We start from the raw sequence: 17,273 nt of genomic DNA, 5'->3' as shown, positions 1-17,273 counted from the left end.
TCTGCTCCTGTTGTATTTTGCTGCCTCTGCTTCTCCTAGATCATTCTTAGAGTTCTTTTTTCCTTTTTCTCTTCCTTTTCATCCTGGATTGTAACTGTGTGTGGGTGGGTGGGTGTATACGCTACTTTGTATCCATGGATTTATTCGTATTGAATGCATCTTTTAAAGTACATTTATTTTTGTCTGTTTTTTTCCAGTCTCCTCCCATCCATTGCTATAATAAGCAGTTAAAAACAGAACTGATTTCTCAGTTCATAATAATGAAGCCTTCATAGAGTTGATGTGTCAACTACTTTAATTTTGATATTGATTTATTTTTGAGATTGAAAAGATTAATTAGTTTAGTTTGTGATTGATTGCACTTTATCCTGGAGGAGAGAATTTGGTTAAAGTATAATGACGTGCAATGTTCATAAATTATTCAGAGAAACACAATTTCTTTGAATTCCTTAAAAGAAAAAAAAATTGAAGGAATTAGGAAGGGAAAAGAAATGAATGTTCACTCATTTTCCTGTATACTTCTAATGAAAGATACCACAGAGTAATATTAAAGAATGAGTTCTTGTAACTGGAGGGAACTTGTGTTTCCTAAGATGATTCTTTTTGGTTTTGGTTGCCCTACCAAACAAGTTGAACTTCCAAATTCAGTTATCTCAGCCAGGTTGATGAAGATATTTGGGATATTTTTGTTTGGAGATATAACTTGTTTTTTTAAAGGGTGACCGAAGAGGTGAAATATGTCATAGAATTTTTATATTTCTTTTGACTGCTTTAAAAAAATGCAGAAGTACTTCGTCCAAAGTTATGGAACACATCTTTATGTTTAATGTATTAGGTAACTAATTAAATCAGATATTATGAAAATGACACTAGCTCCTATTAAGACAGATCTAATATAGAATTAAAAAATGCTTTGTGACTATTTTGTAACCAGTGAATAATTCTTTGGAAGTTACCCCCAGTAGTGGTCTACTGGTACAGACACCACATAGTGTATAAAATAATTGACTGTACATTTCATTTTGTTTTTTTCATCCTTCGGGATGTAACAGAAGCAAAAAACAAGGTGTGAGGGAAAAGTTCATTATGTTATTTAAGGCTCTAAAGGTAGAACTAGATAATTAGGCAAACCAGATCTCCTGGCATCTTTTAAGATCAAGAATGAAAGATTTCCTCTTTATTATGGATGACCTCAGCTATCATGATTTGGCAAATAAATGAAAATCCAAGCCCTTGTTTTCCTCTCTGAAGATCAGTACAAGCCTGTTTCTTTTGTATCCTCACAATCCTCCAATGCTGTTTAGGAGCAACAGAAGCTTTAGTAGATTTTCTGTCTCCCACTGGGGACAGGTGGTGGCATCAGGTGACTGGAGCCAGCACTAGCAGTAAAAGTTCTTAAACTGAACAGGTTTCTGATGGGGAAGCGAGGCTGGTGGGGGCTTCGGTGTCGGTCGTAGGAGTCTAGTCTCCTCTTGGTTATTACAGAGCTCCAGTCATACAGTAGTACTTGGACTCGGATGTTATGTAGGTAAAGGTCAGGCAGTATCTAAGGGAAAACTTTATGTGGCTCTAAAGTGCAGTTTTCTTTCTGAAAAATGTGAGCTTTGCAGGTCCTGCCATGAGTACTGGGAGCTTTTGAATTCCACTGGTGAAATGAAAGCTGTTCAAAAAGGCTGTTTCATGGAATGAGTATGTAAAAGGCATGATTCCAGAGACTCAAAAAGAAAGATCTACTTAACTGAAATTACTTTTACATGCAGAAATACAGTTTTTCCACAGTGAACATATGTGGTAGTCCGTTTAATAATTAAAGGCAAAACAAATGCAAAAATACTGTATAGGAGAATGGTAAATGGTTAAAACTGTAAGATATTCCTAACTATTAAATAATTAGAAAGAAGAATCTGAATTTACAGAGTGGTATAACAGTGATTTTTTTTTTTTTTTTGGAGAAATTACAGAATGTTTCTGCTTTGCTGTGGAAGACTCTAGTGTTTTAGATGTTTTTATAAAATAGCTATAATCATCGGATCAGGGGTCCACTTGCTTTCCCTATTATGAGAAAGATTCCTGCCCTGTTCTTGCTGCCTCTTTAGTTATTAGTCCATGAAGTATCCTGTCTTTATCCAGTGCAATTTAGTTTAAGAGACTTTGTTAGAGACATTTTTCCAAAAGGGCTTTTAATGTCGAAGAGTATCAACCTGTAAGTTTTGTCCGTGTGCTCAGTACCCCCTTTGAAGATTGTAATTAATTTGTTGTTAGCTAGAAAACTGCAAGAATATACAAGCAAGGGATTCTAGTGTGTGGCTGGTGCTGAAAGGTGGGTGCTCAGCTGTGCACTCCCACCACTGCCCTGTGCGGGCTTTAGGGCTCATTTGGCACTCTGGTAAGGAAGCAGACCAAGAGAAAATTAATGCTAAGAAGGGGTGGAGGTGGGGGGAAGCTGTGTTTTGTTGGTTTAACTCCTTGAATAGACTTGGAGAAATGGGGAAAAGAGTAGATCTAGCTCTGAGTCAGAAGAATGAATGATCCTGTGCAGTCAGGAAAAGGGAGGAAAGACTGGCATCTCCCTAACTGGTGGCAATGAGCAGTTATTGGCTTACATGCTTAAGAAATTAGGGAGTCATCTTCTACGTTCTTGTGTTACAAATCTGAATTTTTGTGATAGGCTGTCTTGCAAACAAATCTCCGTGTCTGCTACTTCGGAATAAGTCTTTGGGTTTCTCCTGTTACGCTCCATAATCATATCCTAAAGAAAGATTACTTTAATTGGTTCTTAATTAGTTTTTTTTTTTTTAAGTTGGCTCATGTTCAAGATACCCTGATAGACTGGATTTCTTCCTGACTGTCCCCCTTATATTTCTAATTTTCTGGGAATCTTGTATGTAACTACAATAAATTATAGTGTATATGTTAAAAATTGATTTAGCTTAACTCCTGCTGAGGCTTTTTTTTTTCCCCAGGGGTGCTAGAACAATCTTGTAATGCTCTTGCATTTTGGTGAAAAATGCTAGAAAATGACAATTTCTAATTTATATCAAGCAAATGTTGAAGCCTCTAGATGTAGGTGGTGTTTCCTGAGTTTCTCAAATACACTGTTCTGAACATAGAACTTTTAAACCCTAGACAGAGGAACCTGTGAAAATACAATTATATTTTAAATACTTAGAGTAGTGGATATCCTAGGTAGTAGAGCAATTTGGATAATAAAGCTACAAAGCATAATTTGGGGGTATAGGTGGAGACTAAAGTCAGCTTAAGTCTACTAGAATGTTTAACTTAACTTGGCTTTTGTGCCATCTGAAAGTATGTATATGTAATACATACGTACATATTTTGCCTTCAGCTTGGAGAGACTTTGGGGCCAATGTCTGTTTTTCATGTCATATCTGCATATGCAATCTTATCTGTTGGTTATCTGATAGAGTAATAGTTAAATTGCCTGTTGACAGTGAAGAGTTGGCTGCTTTACATCATTTTGACAACCTCAATAATTGTGTAATTTTGGTTTTGTGTTTTAGGATATAAAATAATGATAACGGGGCAGCCATTTCCCTGAAGTTCAGGTTTTCAGGCTCACTGCCATTATGGGTAAGCTTTGTGCACGTATTGTATAAAAATTTAATTCTGTTGCATTTCATTCCTAGTGAAGAGCAAAAATGTTTCTGTAGTGCCTGTTTTATACATCCTTAGGAAATGTGTACTCTGGTTGTGTAACCAATATAATGCCTACATGAAAAGCAGTGTTCAGCTACTTTGTTAATATGCAAAATACCTTTTTCCCATTGGAGTATAACACTGTTCCCTAGGAATTTCCTGTGACGGAAAACTGAAATTCATGATTAATATGGTGGGTGTTAGGGTACTGAGCAATACTTAATGTGAACTGAATTATGAAGACAATTAAAAAAAAACCCTCTATATTAAAAAGCCTTACTACATTGCCCTGTCATTGCTGTGCAAAAAAGCTGGAATTGTCTAGATGCTGTAACTGTACTTCTGTAAATGTGTAGCATGTTTCTTTAATCTCAAGTTTTGAAGTTGTACATACTTTGTAATGAGGCTTTGTAATCAGGCTTAATGATAAGGTAGCTGAATCTAGGGATGAAGTACTATTTAGATTTGTGATAGTCTTCAACATTTTATAATATAAGATGACTTTATTGAATTGTACTGGATATTCAGTAAAGTTAGGAAGCAAGTTTTGCCACTGTTCTTTGGTTGCCTTTGTATCAAGTGTGCTGCTAGTGAATGTTGGGGGTTATACCTCCTCCAACCAACTGTTAAAAAAACCCAGCAATTCTTTTTCTCACTGAGTACTAGAATATAATAAAATAAGTGAACCTTTTCAACTGTGGCAAGTTTTGAAGTGTGTTTTATTGTGGGAAAGAAGTAACTGTCAGCTGCAAGAATACTATCAGTCTTCTAGTAAAACTTACCTTTAGTAATGTATGTATCCTAGAAGAGTTGTGAATTATGGCAGCATGACTAATGATCATTATTTTCATTTATTTTCATGCCAGCTTTCTGATCTGTCAGCAGTCTATTAAATTAAATGACAGAAATCCCATAAACTGTATTTCCTAATCTGATAAACATATTTGCTTATATTTGACTGAAGTGTAAAGGAATTCTCTCATCTTTACGGAATACTCGGAGTGTTTGCTTGTTAATAATTATGCTGAGTTCTTCTCAGGTTCCTGTTTGAGAAAGATTGATTTTTTTTGTAAGCTAAAGGATTTAGTTATTTCTTCTACAATCCCATTAAGTGCATGCCTTCATGCTACGGGATAATTAACACTTCGTAGATAAATTGTTACCTAGTGTTCTAGATGTGTTAAATATAGTACTGCTATTGTGACGAGGAATTAGTACAAAACAGGGTGCCAAATAAATTTTGTTTACGGTGATGGCCATACAGACTTTTGAGTACTACAGCCTGCAGTTCTGTAGAGTTGAGGAAAAGTTGTCAGTCTTTGTTCTGACCTCATTTTTTTTTAACTTACCTTTTAAGTATAGTAACATTTGATTGCAGTATGGCAGTAATTTTTTTTAAATTGAAAATTATGTTTAAGTCTTATATTAGACTTTTCAGAGTGATGACTGCTTTATAGTAAAATAATACAGTAATTACTTAAGTATAGCAGTCGTTTAAACTTGCCTTTTTCTTCCCCCCCTCCATTTTCTGAGCAGATGAGCAGCAAGCTTTGAATTCAATCATGCAGGATTTGGCTGTGCTTCATAAGGCCAGTCGTCCTGTATTGCCCCAGCAAGAATCAGGAAAACCAAAGTCATCTTCACCTAAAAAACAGGTAATTTTTTAATATTCTTACTAACCTATTGAACACTACGTCCTGCTGTGCCTTTTGTAATTATTCTTCTTGCCAGACCACTGAGCATACTAAAATGAGTTATTACAGTCTCCCACATGTGCTGCCATTTTCTTTGTTCATGTTCTTAAATTAGCAGCAAAGTGAAACAGCAGAATTTCGGGACAAATCATGGTGTATGCTTGAATGACTCTAATCCCGATAAAATAATCTTGTGATCTTCAATTTTACATGTATGTAGATTTTTTTTTTAATTGACTGGTACTAGATTCTGTATTACACTACTAAGGTATGCTAGCATTTTTCATTTGAAATGAATTTTATAGTTATGTTAGATTGCATGGTTGACAACTATGTCCTATTAAAGGATGTCAGCACAGCAGCAGAAAATAACCTAAATTCCTTCACTGCATCTTTGGGGTACCTGAAGGTCGGAATTGCTTTTTCTTTTGTTTGTTCATATGTTAGAAATGTGAGTTCTTTTCAGCTGTGATCCTTGCCCCCAGATACTAAAGACAGCTGGAAGAGTAGTGAACACTTAAACTCTCCCTAGTTCAACTCTATCAGTTTAGGGGAGGAGTGGGGCATGGATTTTTAGCCATATTTTAACAGTAACCTTATTGAGTTAATGTCTTTTCAATTGGACCCTTAATTGACAGTCTAATGTTTCATAAAGCTTCAGTTTGTATAGTCTGTTGCATATCCAGTTATTTGAATACATTTAACTCTTAAACCATCCAGAACTTAATAATAAGTTTTATCTTGTCCTTCTGTGGTTAAAAAGTAGTGGAGTTCAGTATATTCAGTATCCAAATGGTGCTTTACTAGCATCATAGAACTCACTTCTGAATTGCAACTTTAGGCATTGAGGTAATGTGCATTTATTATCCAGAATGATTTACGTATAATAAATGCTTAGAAAATTTGAACAAAAACAATTGAATGATTCCTAGTAGTAATTGAATGATTCCTGGTAGTGCTGAGGGGCGAATACATATTTGTCATTCTGTTCACATTTGTGAACTTTCTATATAAATCAAGTACTTCCATTTGGACATAATCTGTGGAGTTGAAAGCTTTTTGTTCCCGCTTGCCACTGATGATAGTTGATAATACAGTTTGATTTTTAAAATCATAATTTTTCAAACAGTTTTATTTCCATGAAACTGCTAATGTTTACAAGAGTCTTGAATATTGGCAAATTAATTGCATTAGTGTTGCTTTCGTTGCCTCTGGATTTTTATGGAAATGCTTCTGAAATGAGGTACAGTTCTTAAGAAGCCTATCACATTTAACTCTGAAGTGTCATCTAAATCCTATTCTGACTGGTAAAGAACTGCGCACTACGTTTTTTTTTTTTTCCTGTTTGCTTTCCCTTTAAGAAAGCAACAAGGAGCAATCAATAGTAATCTAGTGGATGTCACAGATTTTGTTTCACTCAAGGTATCATTATATTTTGAAGGGAAATGTCATGTCAAAAAACATGCAAATAATCTTAAATTTGGCAGCTATTTTGGCCTCTTATGTTTTGTACATTACTACTCCTTTATGTTACTGTCTTGCAAAAATTTGGAACATACAAGTGAAATCATTCACTAAGTAGTACCCAATATCTTGTCTCAGGAATGTTTGGCTGGAGGAAACTACTGTTACAAATATTTTAAATATATGTACTGGAAAAAGCCCTTTCCTTTTATCTCAAATCTAACCTCTCTTCAGTTCATTTTTTAAAAAATATAAACGATGATTAAAAAACATAGTCAGGAAGAAAGATCATTTGTACATTGGGAATGTGCCTATGTTGTTCAACTCTTAAAGTAAAAAGATTAGATATCGAACTAATGAAAAATACTAAGTCTGCATGATTTAAGCTGAAAAGAATGAGAATAATTGTCTTATGTTCCTGTGAAGTGAGGTTTTGCTTATGCCTGTGTATTACAGGGCACACAAAGGGGTGATGGTGAATGGATTGTTTTAAAACAGTAAATTTAACTAACTTTCTGTTATTTCTCATAGCACTCAAGCTAGTGCCTATTCAGGATACAGGATTCTTTGGTAATCAATTTCGTGCTGAATTTGAAATGAATTTGTTAAAATACACTGATTATAACTGTTGTGTTTACTCATAGAAGCATTAATTGTACTTTGGAACTTTTAATTATTTTTTTTACACACTTTAAGCTTCTCTCTGATACCTCAATAGAGAGAGTTTGCCAAAATGCTTGGTATATCAGGAAAGGGATGCTAAATATGGACTTCCTAAAGATTATACTTATGGCCTAATATTATTGAATGGAATTTCATGGCTTTGGTTAAAGAAGTGGTGACAAACTAACAGTGTTTTTTATGTCCCTTTTGTTACAGAATGATGTTAGAGTCAAATTTGAACATCGAGGTGAAAAAAGGTAAGGTGGGAATACAGAAACAGTCTTTTAATTATTTGTAGATTTTTGTTGGGTTTTTGAAGTTTGAAATAAACTGTTTAAAATGTGGCTCAGATACTCTAGTATGTTTGGTTTGAGTTTAATTTAGATATAAATTCAATTTAAACATAATTCAGCTGTTCACTGTGGGCTCTAACTGTACATAATTCAGAAGTCTCTTAACTTAGTCATGCCTCATGACTCTTATATTTTACCTTTCAGATAGATGTTTGTGGCCTAGAACAATTTCTTAGGTCATAGGTCATGAACATAGACCTTAAAAATGAGTATCCAGTAAATAAGACCTTTTTTTTTTCACTGCATTATTGTACCTAAGTGTATGCTACTGTATTGTTACTCTAACACTGTGGTAAGAAACTTAAATCTTTAAACTCAGCAGTGAATTATGCTTTGGAGGAACAAATCTGAGAACTGTAATGGAAAATTTATTAGAACTTGTAACAGGATTGATCTCATAATCAGTTTAAATTCATTTGTATTTTGTAAGTGAGGTAAATATTGTATGTGCTTGAGTTGTACTAACATCTCTGTGTATATCTCTACTCTAATGACTGCTCAAAACCTTTCACCTTTACTTTGAATTCCATGCAGAGCTGATTTACAGACAGTTCATTTTGTCTGTTTACCTCTTTGAAAACATAAGTCTTCATCATACCTACTGAGAAATGATTATGAATTAAAATCTTTGAAAATAATAGAAATTATATCCTCATCATGTTGTTTGTCACTTGAAATGGCAAACCTTTTAATGAAGAATTGCTTCATAGTGAAACTTGTACTGCTTGTGTCAGTCTTTAAGGACGCATGATAGATCGGTGCGTTCGTGATAGCTGCAATACGTGGCCTCTCTTTATGGGAGGTGGAAAGGAGCAGTAGGTTCACTGGCTATTAGCGTTCTTCAGCATCTTCCTATCACTCTTCTGAACATCACATGTAACAGTGCATCATTAATGGTTGAGTGTTATAAGTAATATGAAATAAATGAGTCTTTACAAAAGCTTTTAAACTTGAGGACTTTGCTTATTTCACAATAAATCCCTAGGTAAAAAAGTGTGAATTTAAGAGAGAACTGTTGTTCGCTCACTCTGAGTCTGCACTAGAAGAATACTTTTGTAGTGTATCTTAATTCATTTTCACAATGAGCTAAGCTAAACAATCCAGTATGAATACAGACATGAAGCAAGTGCATTAAATAGTTGTTATTGGGTGCTGATAAGCCTAACTCGGTTTTGAATTATCTGAAGTAACTTGAATCTTCTTGCCCAGGGATACTGGCCAGAGCGGGCACATTGCTCAGCATGAGTTCTAATACTTTTATTGCCTAAGCATGTAGATCTAAAGATAAAATGATGAAATGATGCAAGAAAAAACAAGTTATGCAATTACTTTCTCACTAGTTTTTTTAAAAAGGGAAGTGGAAAAGAGAAGTGATTCTGGAGTTCCTTTCAGTAGTGAATGTGATACTTTGTACCAAGGAATGTGTACTCTAGTGGGCAGAGTTCCAGACCTGCTAAACAAAGAGTTAACAACAGTGAAAACTGTTTTTTTTTTTTTTTTTTTTTTTTTTTTTTTTTTTTTTTTTAAATTGGAAGCAAACTAGCATCTAGCCTTATTTCAATGAGAAAGAGGCATTTCCTAGGCAGTGTACCAATTAAAACACTGATAAAAGGGATGTTAGCCTTTGCTAATTTTTCTGCTTCACAGAATTTGAGTCTTATTTCTTCCTTGAATGTGTGAATTGAAACCATTTCACTAGATTAGTAACTTCTTAACTTTTTAAAACTTCCTGGTTTTAATAATGTTCTTTCTCAAATAATAAAAATGTTTCCTGTAGTGAGAAGTCAGTTATAGGTATTTCAGATCATTTGAGTTGGAGAGACATTCAGTTAACAGAAAATCTGAGTTGTTGATCTACAATTGCATCATTTTTGTGGGAACATATTTTAAGAACCACAGTGTCAATGGACTCAGAAGTTTAACTGTGTAATTTATTATAAAGATGATGATATTTAGTTACTTTCCTCAGAGACAAAGGTCTTTTGGACATGCAAAAAATGAGGACTGTAGGAGTAATTCCATTCTGCTGCTTGTGCTTGTCAGCCTATGGTATTCCAATGTTTTACTTTAATTTTCTAAATAGAAAGTTTTATAATTTTCTAAGAATTTGCCTGCAGAATGGAGACATACAAAGCATTAGCTTGAGAAACAAGCCAGAATGTGAGCAAGTAAAATACTCATAATGGGATCTGATTTTATGCTTGACTATCCTTTTCTCTCTCTTTTTTATGACTGAAAATACAGAGGACAGTGAATAGAGCAGAGACTCTTTGTTTTTAGTAATAAATTTAATTCTGAGGATGTTCGTAAGTAATGAATTACCAACTTTTGTCAAGAAATGGACAAAAATTCTCTACAATTTAAACTGTCTTTCAGAATCCTGCAATTTTCCAGACCTGTCAAGCTGGAAGATCTTGCAGCTAAAGCTAAAGTTGCTTTTGGACAGACTATGGATTTGCATTACAGCAATAATGAGGTAACAGTCTAGATTTTCTGAATTTTCAGTATCTTATACGCTGATTATTTCAGGATGGGGATCTCCTCTTATTAGCAATGTGGACGAGTTCTGTCATGAAACTTAATCCTGTCCTGGAAGTCCAGATTACTAATGTGTATGTCCTCAAATATATGTTTGTCTAAATTAATACAGACAGGAGATACGAAATGTTTTATAAGGAGAGTCATATGTTAATGGATCAAGTCTCAGACTTCATTGGGAATTAATAGATTCTCTTCTTGCTTTGCCGTGGTCTTGTTGCATGGCTTTGGGAAAGTCTTTTGCTCTTTTAGCTTATTTGTAAATTTGAAATAACCTATCTCTTGTACTTTAAAAAAACAAAATAAAAATCAAAGATTAATGTTACTAGGAAATTGCAAAAATACTATTTTGTAACATTGCGTTGGAGAACTAGACTCAACTGTTCTTCTTAAAGTGTCTGGTTGGCAAAGATTTGGCATTACACCAGTTATGTCTGATCAAGATTACCTCCTGCTTTCCTTTTTGAGATATAGATGGGATTGTTAATAGAAAATGTGTTTAGGGATGCAGGATCAATTCTTAGATGTTCATACTGCTTTTGGCCTTGAGTCAGCAAAATGCTTGAAGGATTATTTGGACAGTTAGTTATGTGCAATGTAATTACTTCACTTAATCTGCACTTTTGCTGAAAATGATTCCAGTAATTCTCTCTGTTGGTTACTAACTACCTTACCAGGCACTTCTGTGAAACTGGTCCTCAAGATGAATTCCTACAGGAAGCTCTTGGAGATTAGGAATGTCAGAGGAAACAGGCATTTATGATGCTTAGCCTCAGCTTCTTTCCCTAATACCTATTTAGGCATTTGAGCAGGTTTTCTGTTTGTCATCTGCTTCAGTTGGAACATGATTCCATCATGTTTCAGATGTGTGCTGATGATAACCTACTCTTAACATTAAAGTGTAGTATTATGCATTTAATTACCATTAAAGTGCAGCATTAATGAAGAACTTATTTCATTGTTACCAAGACCTTCCTCTGTTCTTCCCATCTATTTGTTTCTAGCTATAAGGAAGACTTTTGAGGTAAATTTGGTCTGCACACCTGTTCTGCTGATGTCCTACTTGACTGATCCCTAAAATTCTCTATATGATTTGTTTTATTATTACCTAAAAAAATACTGTATTTCATCTGTTGTTGTATTGGAGTATCATTGAGACTACCTGTTTACGGATAGAATTGATTTTTAAAAATCTGTATTATGCTGTTCCTTTATTACAAATGTAAGTTATAATTTAATAGTTGTAGAACTCAAATCTCAGGTGCATTTTTACATGTAATCCCTGTTTTAAAGAAACATGTATGCCTAGAGAAACATGTAGGCCAAGTTAGCTCTAATTAATTAGAGCCAAGTTAGTTGTAGTAAGGACTACATTTGTTCCATGTGACTCATGTTATGCCTGATAGCTTTCTTGCCCAGTTCTGTTATTCAGTGGAGAAATTATGTAAATGATACTACTTCAAACAAATATAGTTGTCATATTTATTGTGAGTTAGAAAAATGTGCTTTATTACTGTATAAGATAGGACTTATTTTTATTCATACTTTTCATGTACTTGCAGTAATTTTGAGGATAGAAAATACCTTCATGCTGTTGCACATTTTTCTGAAACTGTAGGAAATGAAGTTTTATATGCAACATGGTTGTTTCCTCATTGTGAAGACACATTCCACAATGCTCTGCTCTTTGAAGACAGAGTTAAGATTGTGCTTTAGACTTTTTTCCTGGTACATTATGGTGGTAACTTGCCACATTATTAATAAATTTTATTTTCGAGTTATTTGGAATTAAAGATAGCATCAATTTATTTGTTCCTCCTGCTCTTGACTTCCTCTCTTTTTTTCTTGTATCCTGTTTAAGATGTCTTCCCCCCCCCCCTTTTTTTTTGCCTCTCTTTCTTTTTGTAGCTGGTGATTCCGTTAACCACACAGGATGATCTAGACAAAGCTGTTGAACTGCTTGACCGTAGTGTTCACATGAAGAGTCTCAAGATACTGCTTGTAATACATGGAAATACACAGGTATGATTTGGCATTCTAAATGTCTCCTCAATTTTCAGATCAAAATGTAATTTGCATCCTTTGTTAAAGGTGATTTCCCCCCCCCCCCCCCCGATTGAAAATAATAGAGATTGCTTCTTCAGTTTTCTTTATGCATGTATTAGTATTTTGTACTAAGTCAGATTTAAGTTTTTCTAAATACCATTCTTCTCCTTGTGTATGCCCTCCAAACAGTGGTAGAAAAGTGTTCCTAACTAGCATGGTGATGTGATTAAATTTTGAGAAGTGCTTGGGGAATTTTAAGCAATGATTGTTGTTTGAAACTTTTTTTTTAACTGAGATCTTCAGTGCCACTCCTCTGTGGAAAGGTAGATGTTGTAGGAAGCAGCTACAGTGGTCTGTAGCCTGAATAATGCTATTTTGATATTGTCTAAAACATAGCCCATGGTACTGATAGGATTCTGAATACTAGAATGGAATGAACAACTGTTTTTAAACTGTATGAATGAGCTGCTAAAACACATGAGTTTTGATATAAATTGGCTGGCTTTTTTTCAACTGCTTGAAAAAAGAATGCTTTGCATGAAGCTTTCACAAATTTATGAAGTATTTTTTATTGTCAGGGTATAAAATAAAAATCATAATTTGTAATATATACTAATTTTTAGGCACCCAATGTAAATAATGTGGAACCCTTGCCCTCATTGGAAGATTTAGATAACACAGTGTTTGGTGTGACAGAAAGAAAAAGACGACTTTCTGTAATAGGTAAGCTGTATGTTCCAGTACCTTTAATTGTAAGAACTTCTCTTTTGTGATATTATTTATGGAGATCTCACTCTCAATACAGGTTGTTTATATTTCTCTTGCTTGTCTTTGACTCTTGATACTATAGAGTCTGAGCTCTGAAATGCTCTAGCAATGAATTTCTACTTTAAGTGTCAAAGGTGGTTTAAATGTGTAGTATAGAAAATCAAAAAAAAAAAAAAAAAGATAAATCTGTATACATTTATTTTCTTAACTGATAGGTTAATTGTATAATTGCCCTATTGCTTACCTAAATTTTATAATTCCTTTCTAGCATGTCTTCATATCCTGAAAAGTTAATGTTATTACTACCATTTATTTTTGTATAGAGGAATGAGTTACCAAACAAATCTATGTGTTTATATGGCATTGTATTTTCTTGATGCATGTGAGACTTCCATTTTTTTTAAGCTAAGTGTGCAGATTTTTTTTAAGATACTACTCTGGTAGTAGGATAACCTTTTTTTCATGTTTTCAAACTGGTATGATGCTAACTTTCAAATTTAATTATGAAACTAGAGTTTAATGAATATTTTTAGCCTATTTATTATTTATAATAAATATGGGTATATTCATGCTTTGGAGACACAGTATGCTGTAAAGTTGAAATGTCTGAAGACTTGGAAAGGATTAGTTGACATGGAAAAAGAATGGATGTTTTTTTTGTTTTACACTCAAGCTTTCGTAATTCCTGGATTACAGGCTTTAAATGCTGTTAAGTCTTGTATTGGACAGGCATTTGGGAAATATCTAAAGGAAGAAGTGATTGAAGCAGGCCTTTGAAGCATTTAAATAAAACCTCTGCATTTTGCATTAGTGAAGGGACTCTTACCACCCCTTTTCTTTTAAAAGGCTCTAATACTCGCGATAGGAGTTCACCTCCCCCAGGATACATTCCAGATGAGCTGCATCAGGTGGCCCGAAATGGGTCCTTTACCAGTATCAACAGTGAGGGTGAATTCATTCCAGAAAGTATGGATCAGGTATGTGTATGACTTACTACAATTGAAGTTCTTTGTGAGTGAGATTGAAATACTAGCTGTCATTCTGTTGGAAAAGTTTACAGAATGGCTAAGAAACTGAAATATCAAAAATTTGGTATTGGTATAGGATGACCCTGGTGTATTGGAGAGGTGATCTGAAATAAATGTAGTGGTATTGAAGAACAGTTTGAATGTTCTACGCATAGTTTTGAATAGTCATCTAGGCAAACAGGACATGACCCCCTGTTTTAAGGGGTCACAAGCTGAATATGAATTGTTGATGTGATGTTCCTTTTGAAAAAGACAAACATCATATTGGACTGTATAAACAGTAGTACTGTTTGCTCTTTTGCACTATGTGACATTGATAAGACCTTGGCTGGATTACTTTGTCTGCTTTTCAGCACTGCTTTCCAAGAAGGGTGTAGAATTATTAGAAAAAACAAAAGGGGGAGGGAGAGGACCAGAAAACATGTGATCTATGAGAAGAGTTTAAAGTAATTATGGTTGTTTAGTCTTGAAGAGTCTGGTTTGTCTCTTTAAGTCTTCAAATATTTAAATATATTGCTGCAAGGAAGAAGATAATACTGTTCTTCACTTTCATGATAGCTGAATAACCTACCAATAGGTATAAATTACAGCAGGAGATGTCTAGGTTAGAAAGCACAAAAAAGCTTCCTTCTCTTGAGAAGGATACTTGAACAAGACTCTTTCCACAACTTCCTCAGGTAATCTGTATTAAAGGAGGGTTTAAAGAACAGATTGGACAAGAAAAATCTGTAAGAGTTATTTGGATTCAACTGACACTTTTGGGGAAGAGGTGGAGGGGAGAGATGGGCCTGGTCTAAATGACCTCTGAGTCCTTTCAACAAATGTGATTTTTGTGTGAGGATCACAAAATTCATGGTATTTTATTCCCTTTATCCATGTGCTATATTGGCAGCTTGCTTAGCATGTATGAAAATCCTACTCTCTGAATAGCAGTATTCCCCTTAAAAACAGTCAGGAAAAACAGTCAGGAATGTAGTGGGCCACAGAATTGGCAGTAGAGAAAGATATTTTAAGGAAAGAACGAAAGAGTGGTGCTGCATATCCGAATCGTTGTAAGTTCTTGTTGACTTTGACACTTTGTTCACAAATGGCAACAGGCAGTGGTTTTTATGAGTTGAGTAAATGAGGGAGAGATTATAGAATAAAAATAGAGGCAAAGAAATTGTGCAACTTGTTGCACAATGTAAATGGCCAAGCTGGGAATAGAGACTGAATCTCCTAACTTCCAGACTGGTCACCATGTGGTCACATCCAGCCTTGGCGGAGATTCATTCAGAGAAAATGATTACTTTGGGCCTGGGCAAAGTTGTGTTTTCTTTTCTTTTCTTTTTTCTTTTCTTTTTTGGGGGGGGGGGGGGCGGTGTCATTTAATGATCAGGTAAACAGATGAGTTCTGAGGCACAGGACGTCATTCACTCCAGAGTGTTCAAGAAATGTGTAACGTGTCATGTTAGTGTTGCTGTGTGAGCTGTCAGCAGGGTTTAAATGCAGGAATATTGCTGCCATTGGAAGTCAGATGAATTCAGCCTGAACAGCCATGAGGGTGTTGGGACTCCATATACTTTGTTCATTCCCTTCCCCCTAAGTTGCCCCTGCACCCTGGCAAGAGCTGAGCGTGCTGCTTACATCTGTTGGGCCTTCCTGGCACAGACAGAAGGGAATTTGGGAGTGGAAGTAGAAGAGAGAAGAGTAAATGATGAAGTGACCAAAAACTTCTGCCTGACAGAGCGTATCAAGCTGCTGCAATGGCAGCGTAGGAGAGATGGTGGCCACCGTCCCCCTGCAGAGCTCCGCTGCCTCTTGTGTCCTCCTGTGCTTGCTGCAGTGGAAAGGCCTCTCCCTGGGCTGCTTTTAGCGGTCTGTCGCAGCGCAGCCATTCAGTCTGTTCTTCCCGCCCTCGCAGCAGCCCCCCTGTTCCTTTCCAGGGAATGGGTTAGATAGGGAAGCCATGGGCTGCCAGTTGGACCCTACTGCATTAAACTGTAGAGGTAATTCATCTGGTAGAACCAGTCTGCTTTTTTGCCTTTTTGGACCCACTGCTCAACGTGAGAAAAGAGAAATATAACTGCTGAATCTACAGTGACTGTTACCCTTCCCAGTAGGAAGCTTATTCCATATGTCTGAATTTGTAGAGTACAAACTTGCTTTCTGGATACTACTTATTAAATAAGTCCTTGATGGGTACTCAAGTGTGTGTGTTCCCAGAATTTTAAAGATGCAGCACAAACCACAAAATTTGAAGGGGTAAACAATTAACAGCATCAGACTGTTGTCTAATTCATAGAAAATAACAGATTATGTAATACATTACACTATATATTGGGAAGGAGCTTGTTCTAAGACAACAGATCAACTTTTTAGTCTGTTTTTAAGAGGTAAGCTGGTTAAATTGACAAGTGTGTCTTAGATTCAATATCCACTTTCTGTTTCCAGTTCTTCTGAAAAATAACTCTTTAAAATAATTCAAATTCTTTTGCTGCAAGAGAGGTGAGTAATGTTTGCCTATCACACTTTGGGCATTAAAGCTGGTAGAATGCAGTAAACAAAATGAGTATCAGCCAGTGCAAACAGCTGGTAGTCAAGAGTATTCTCCTGACTACTAATCCACTTTTTTTTTCTTAGATTATAAATTGAGCTACAGAGAAAGTGGCACTGATTATTATTTTCATTATTTAATTGATCTGACCTAGAATTTCAGCTTTTGTGGCTTTCAGGTTGATAAATGGGAGATTTCACACAGTTTAAGAATATTGATTATTAGATTATAAAAAGTGTTTTAGGAAAAAAAGTTTGGCTTCAATGCTTTTTGTAAACTCCATGACTCCAGTTGAAATTTTTATTTTAATTGAAATAGAGAATTTTGGTTTAGATGAAAAGAACGTTGATGAGTTGTGTGTTCTCCCTCTTTCTCCTTCCACTTTCTGTTCAGTTTTACTTCCTGCATAACTTGTTTGGAGTCTTAAGAGATAATTGTTTAAAAGCTTCTCTGAGTATTCTATTTCTGATGTTTTCTGTAACTTAGTCGGCCAAATTTAAAGAGATAAGTGTCATCCATGACACTG

At 35.1% G+C, this 17,273-nt stretch overlaps 1 protein-coding gene across 4 annotated transcripts in view; it reads left to right on the top strand.

Moving 5' to 3' along the window:
• The window catches only part of MAP3K2 (mitogen-activated protein kinase kinase kinase 2), a 50,257-nt gene that overhangs the window by 14,531 nt on the left and 18,453 nt on the right, over positions 1 to 17,273 (top strand). For all 4 annotated transcript variants that reach the window (XR_009958721.1, XM_062578176.1, XM_062578175.1 and 1 more), the window contains exons 2-8: positions 3,522 to 3,591; positions 5,194 to 5,312; positions 7,695 to 7,735; positions 10,208 to 10,307; positions 12,278 to 12,391; positions 13,039 to 13,138; positions 14,030 to 14,160. Coding sequence is in view for 3 of the 4 variants with exons in the window: in XM_062578176.1 (XP_062434160.1) it covers positions 3,588 to 3,591; positions 5,194 to 5,312; positions 7,695 to 7,735; positions 10,208 to 10,307; positions 12,278 to 12,391; positions 13,039 to 13,138; positions 14,030 to 14,160 (609 nt within the window). In the remaining variant the exon portion in view is untranslated. The remainder of the gene's footprint in view (positions 1 to 3,521; positions 3,592 to 5,193; positions 5,313 to 7,694; positions 7,736 to 10,207; positions 10,308 to 12,277; positions 12,392 to 13,038; positions 13,139 to 14,029; positions 14,161 to 17,273) is intronic.

Source organism: Rhea pennata, chromosome 6, assembly GCF_028389875.1.
Source record: "Rhea pennata isolate bPtePen1 chromosome 6, bPtePen1.pri, whole genome shotgun sequence".
Classification (NCBI taxonomy): Eukaryota; Metazoa; Chordata; class Aves; order Rheiformes; family Rheidae; genus Rhea; species Rhea pennata.
The sequence above is the reverse complement of the archived record's forward strand: the minus strand, read 5'-3'. Positions and strand labels throughout refer to the sequence as shown.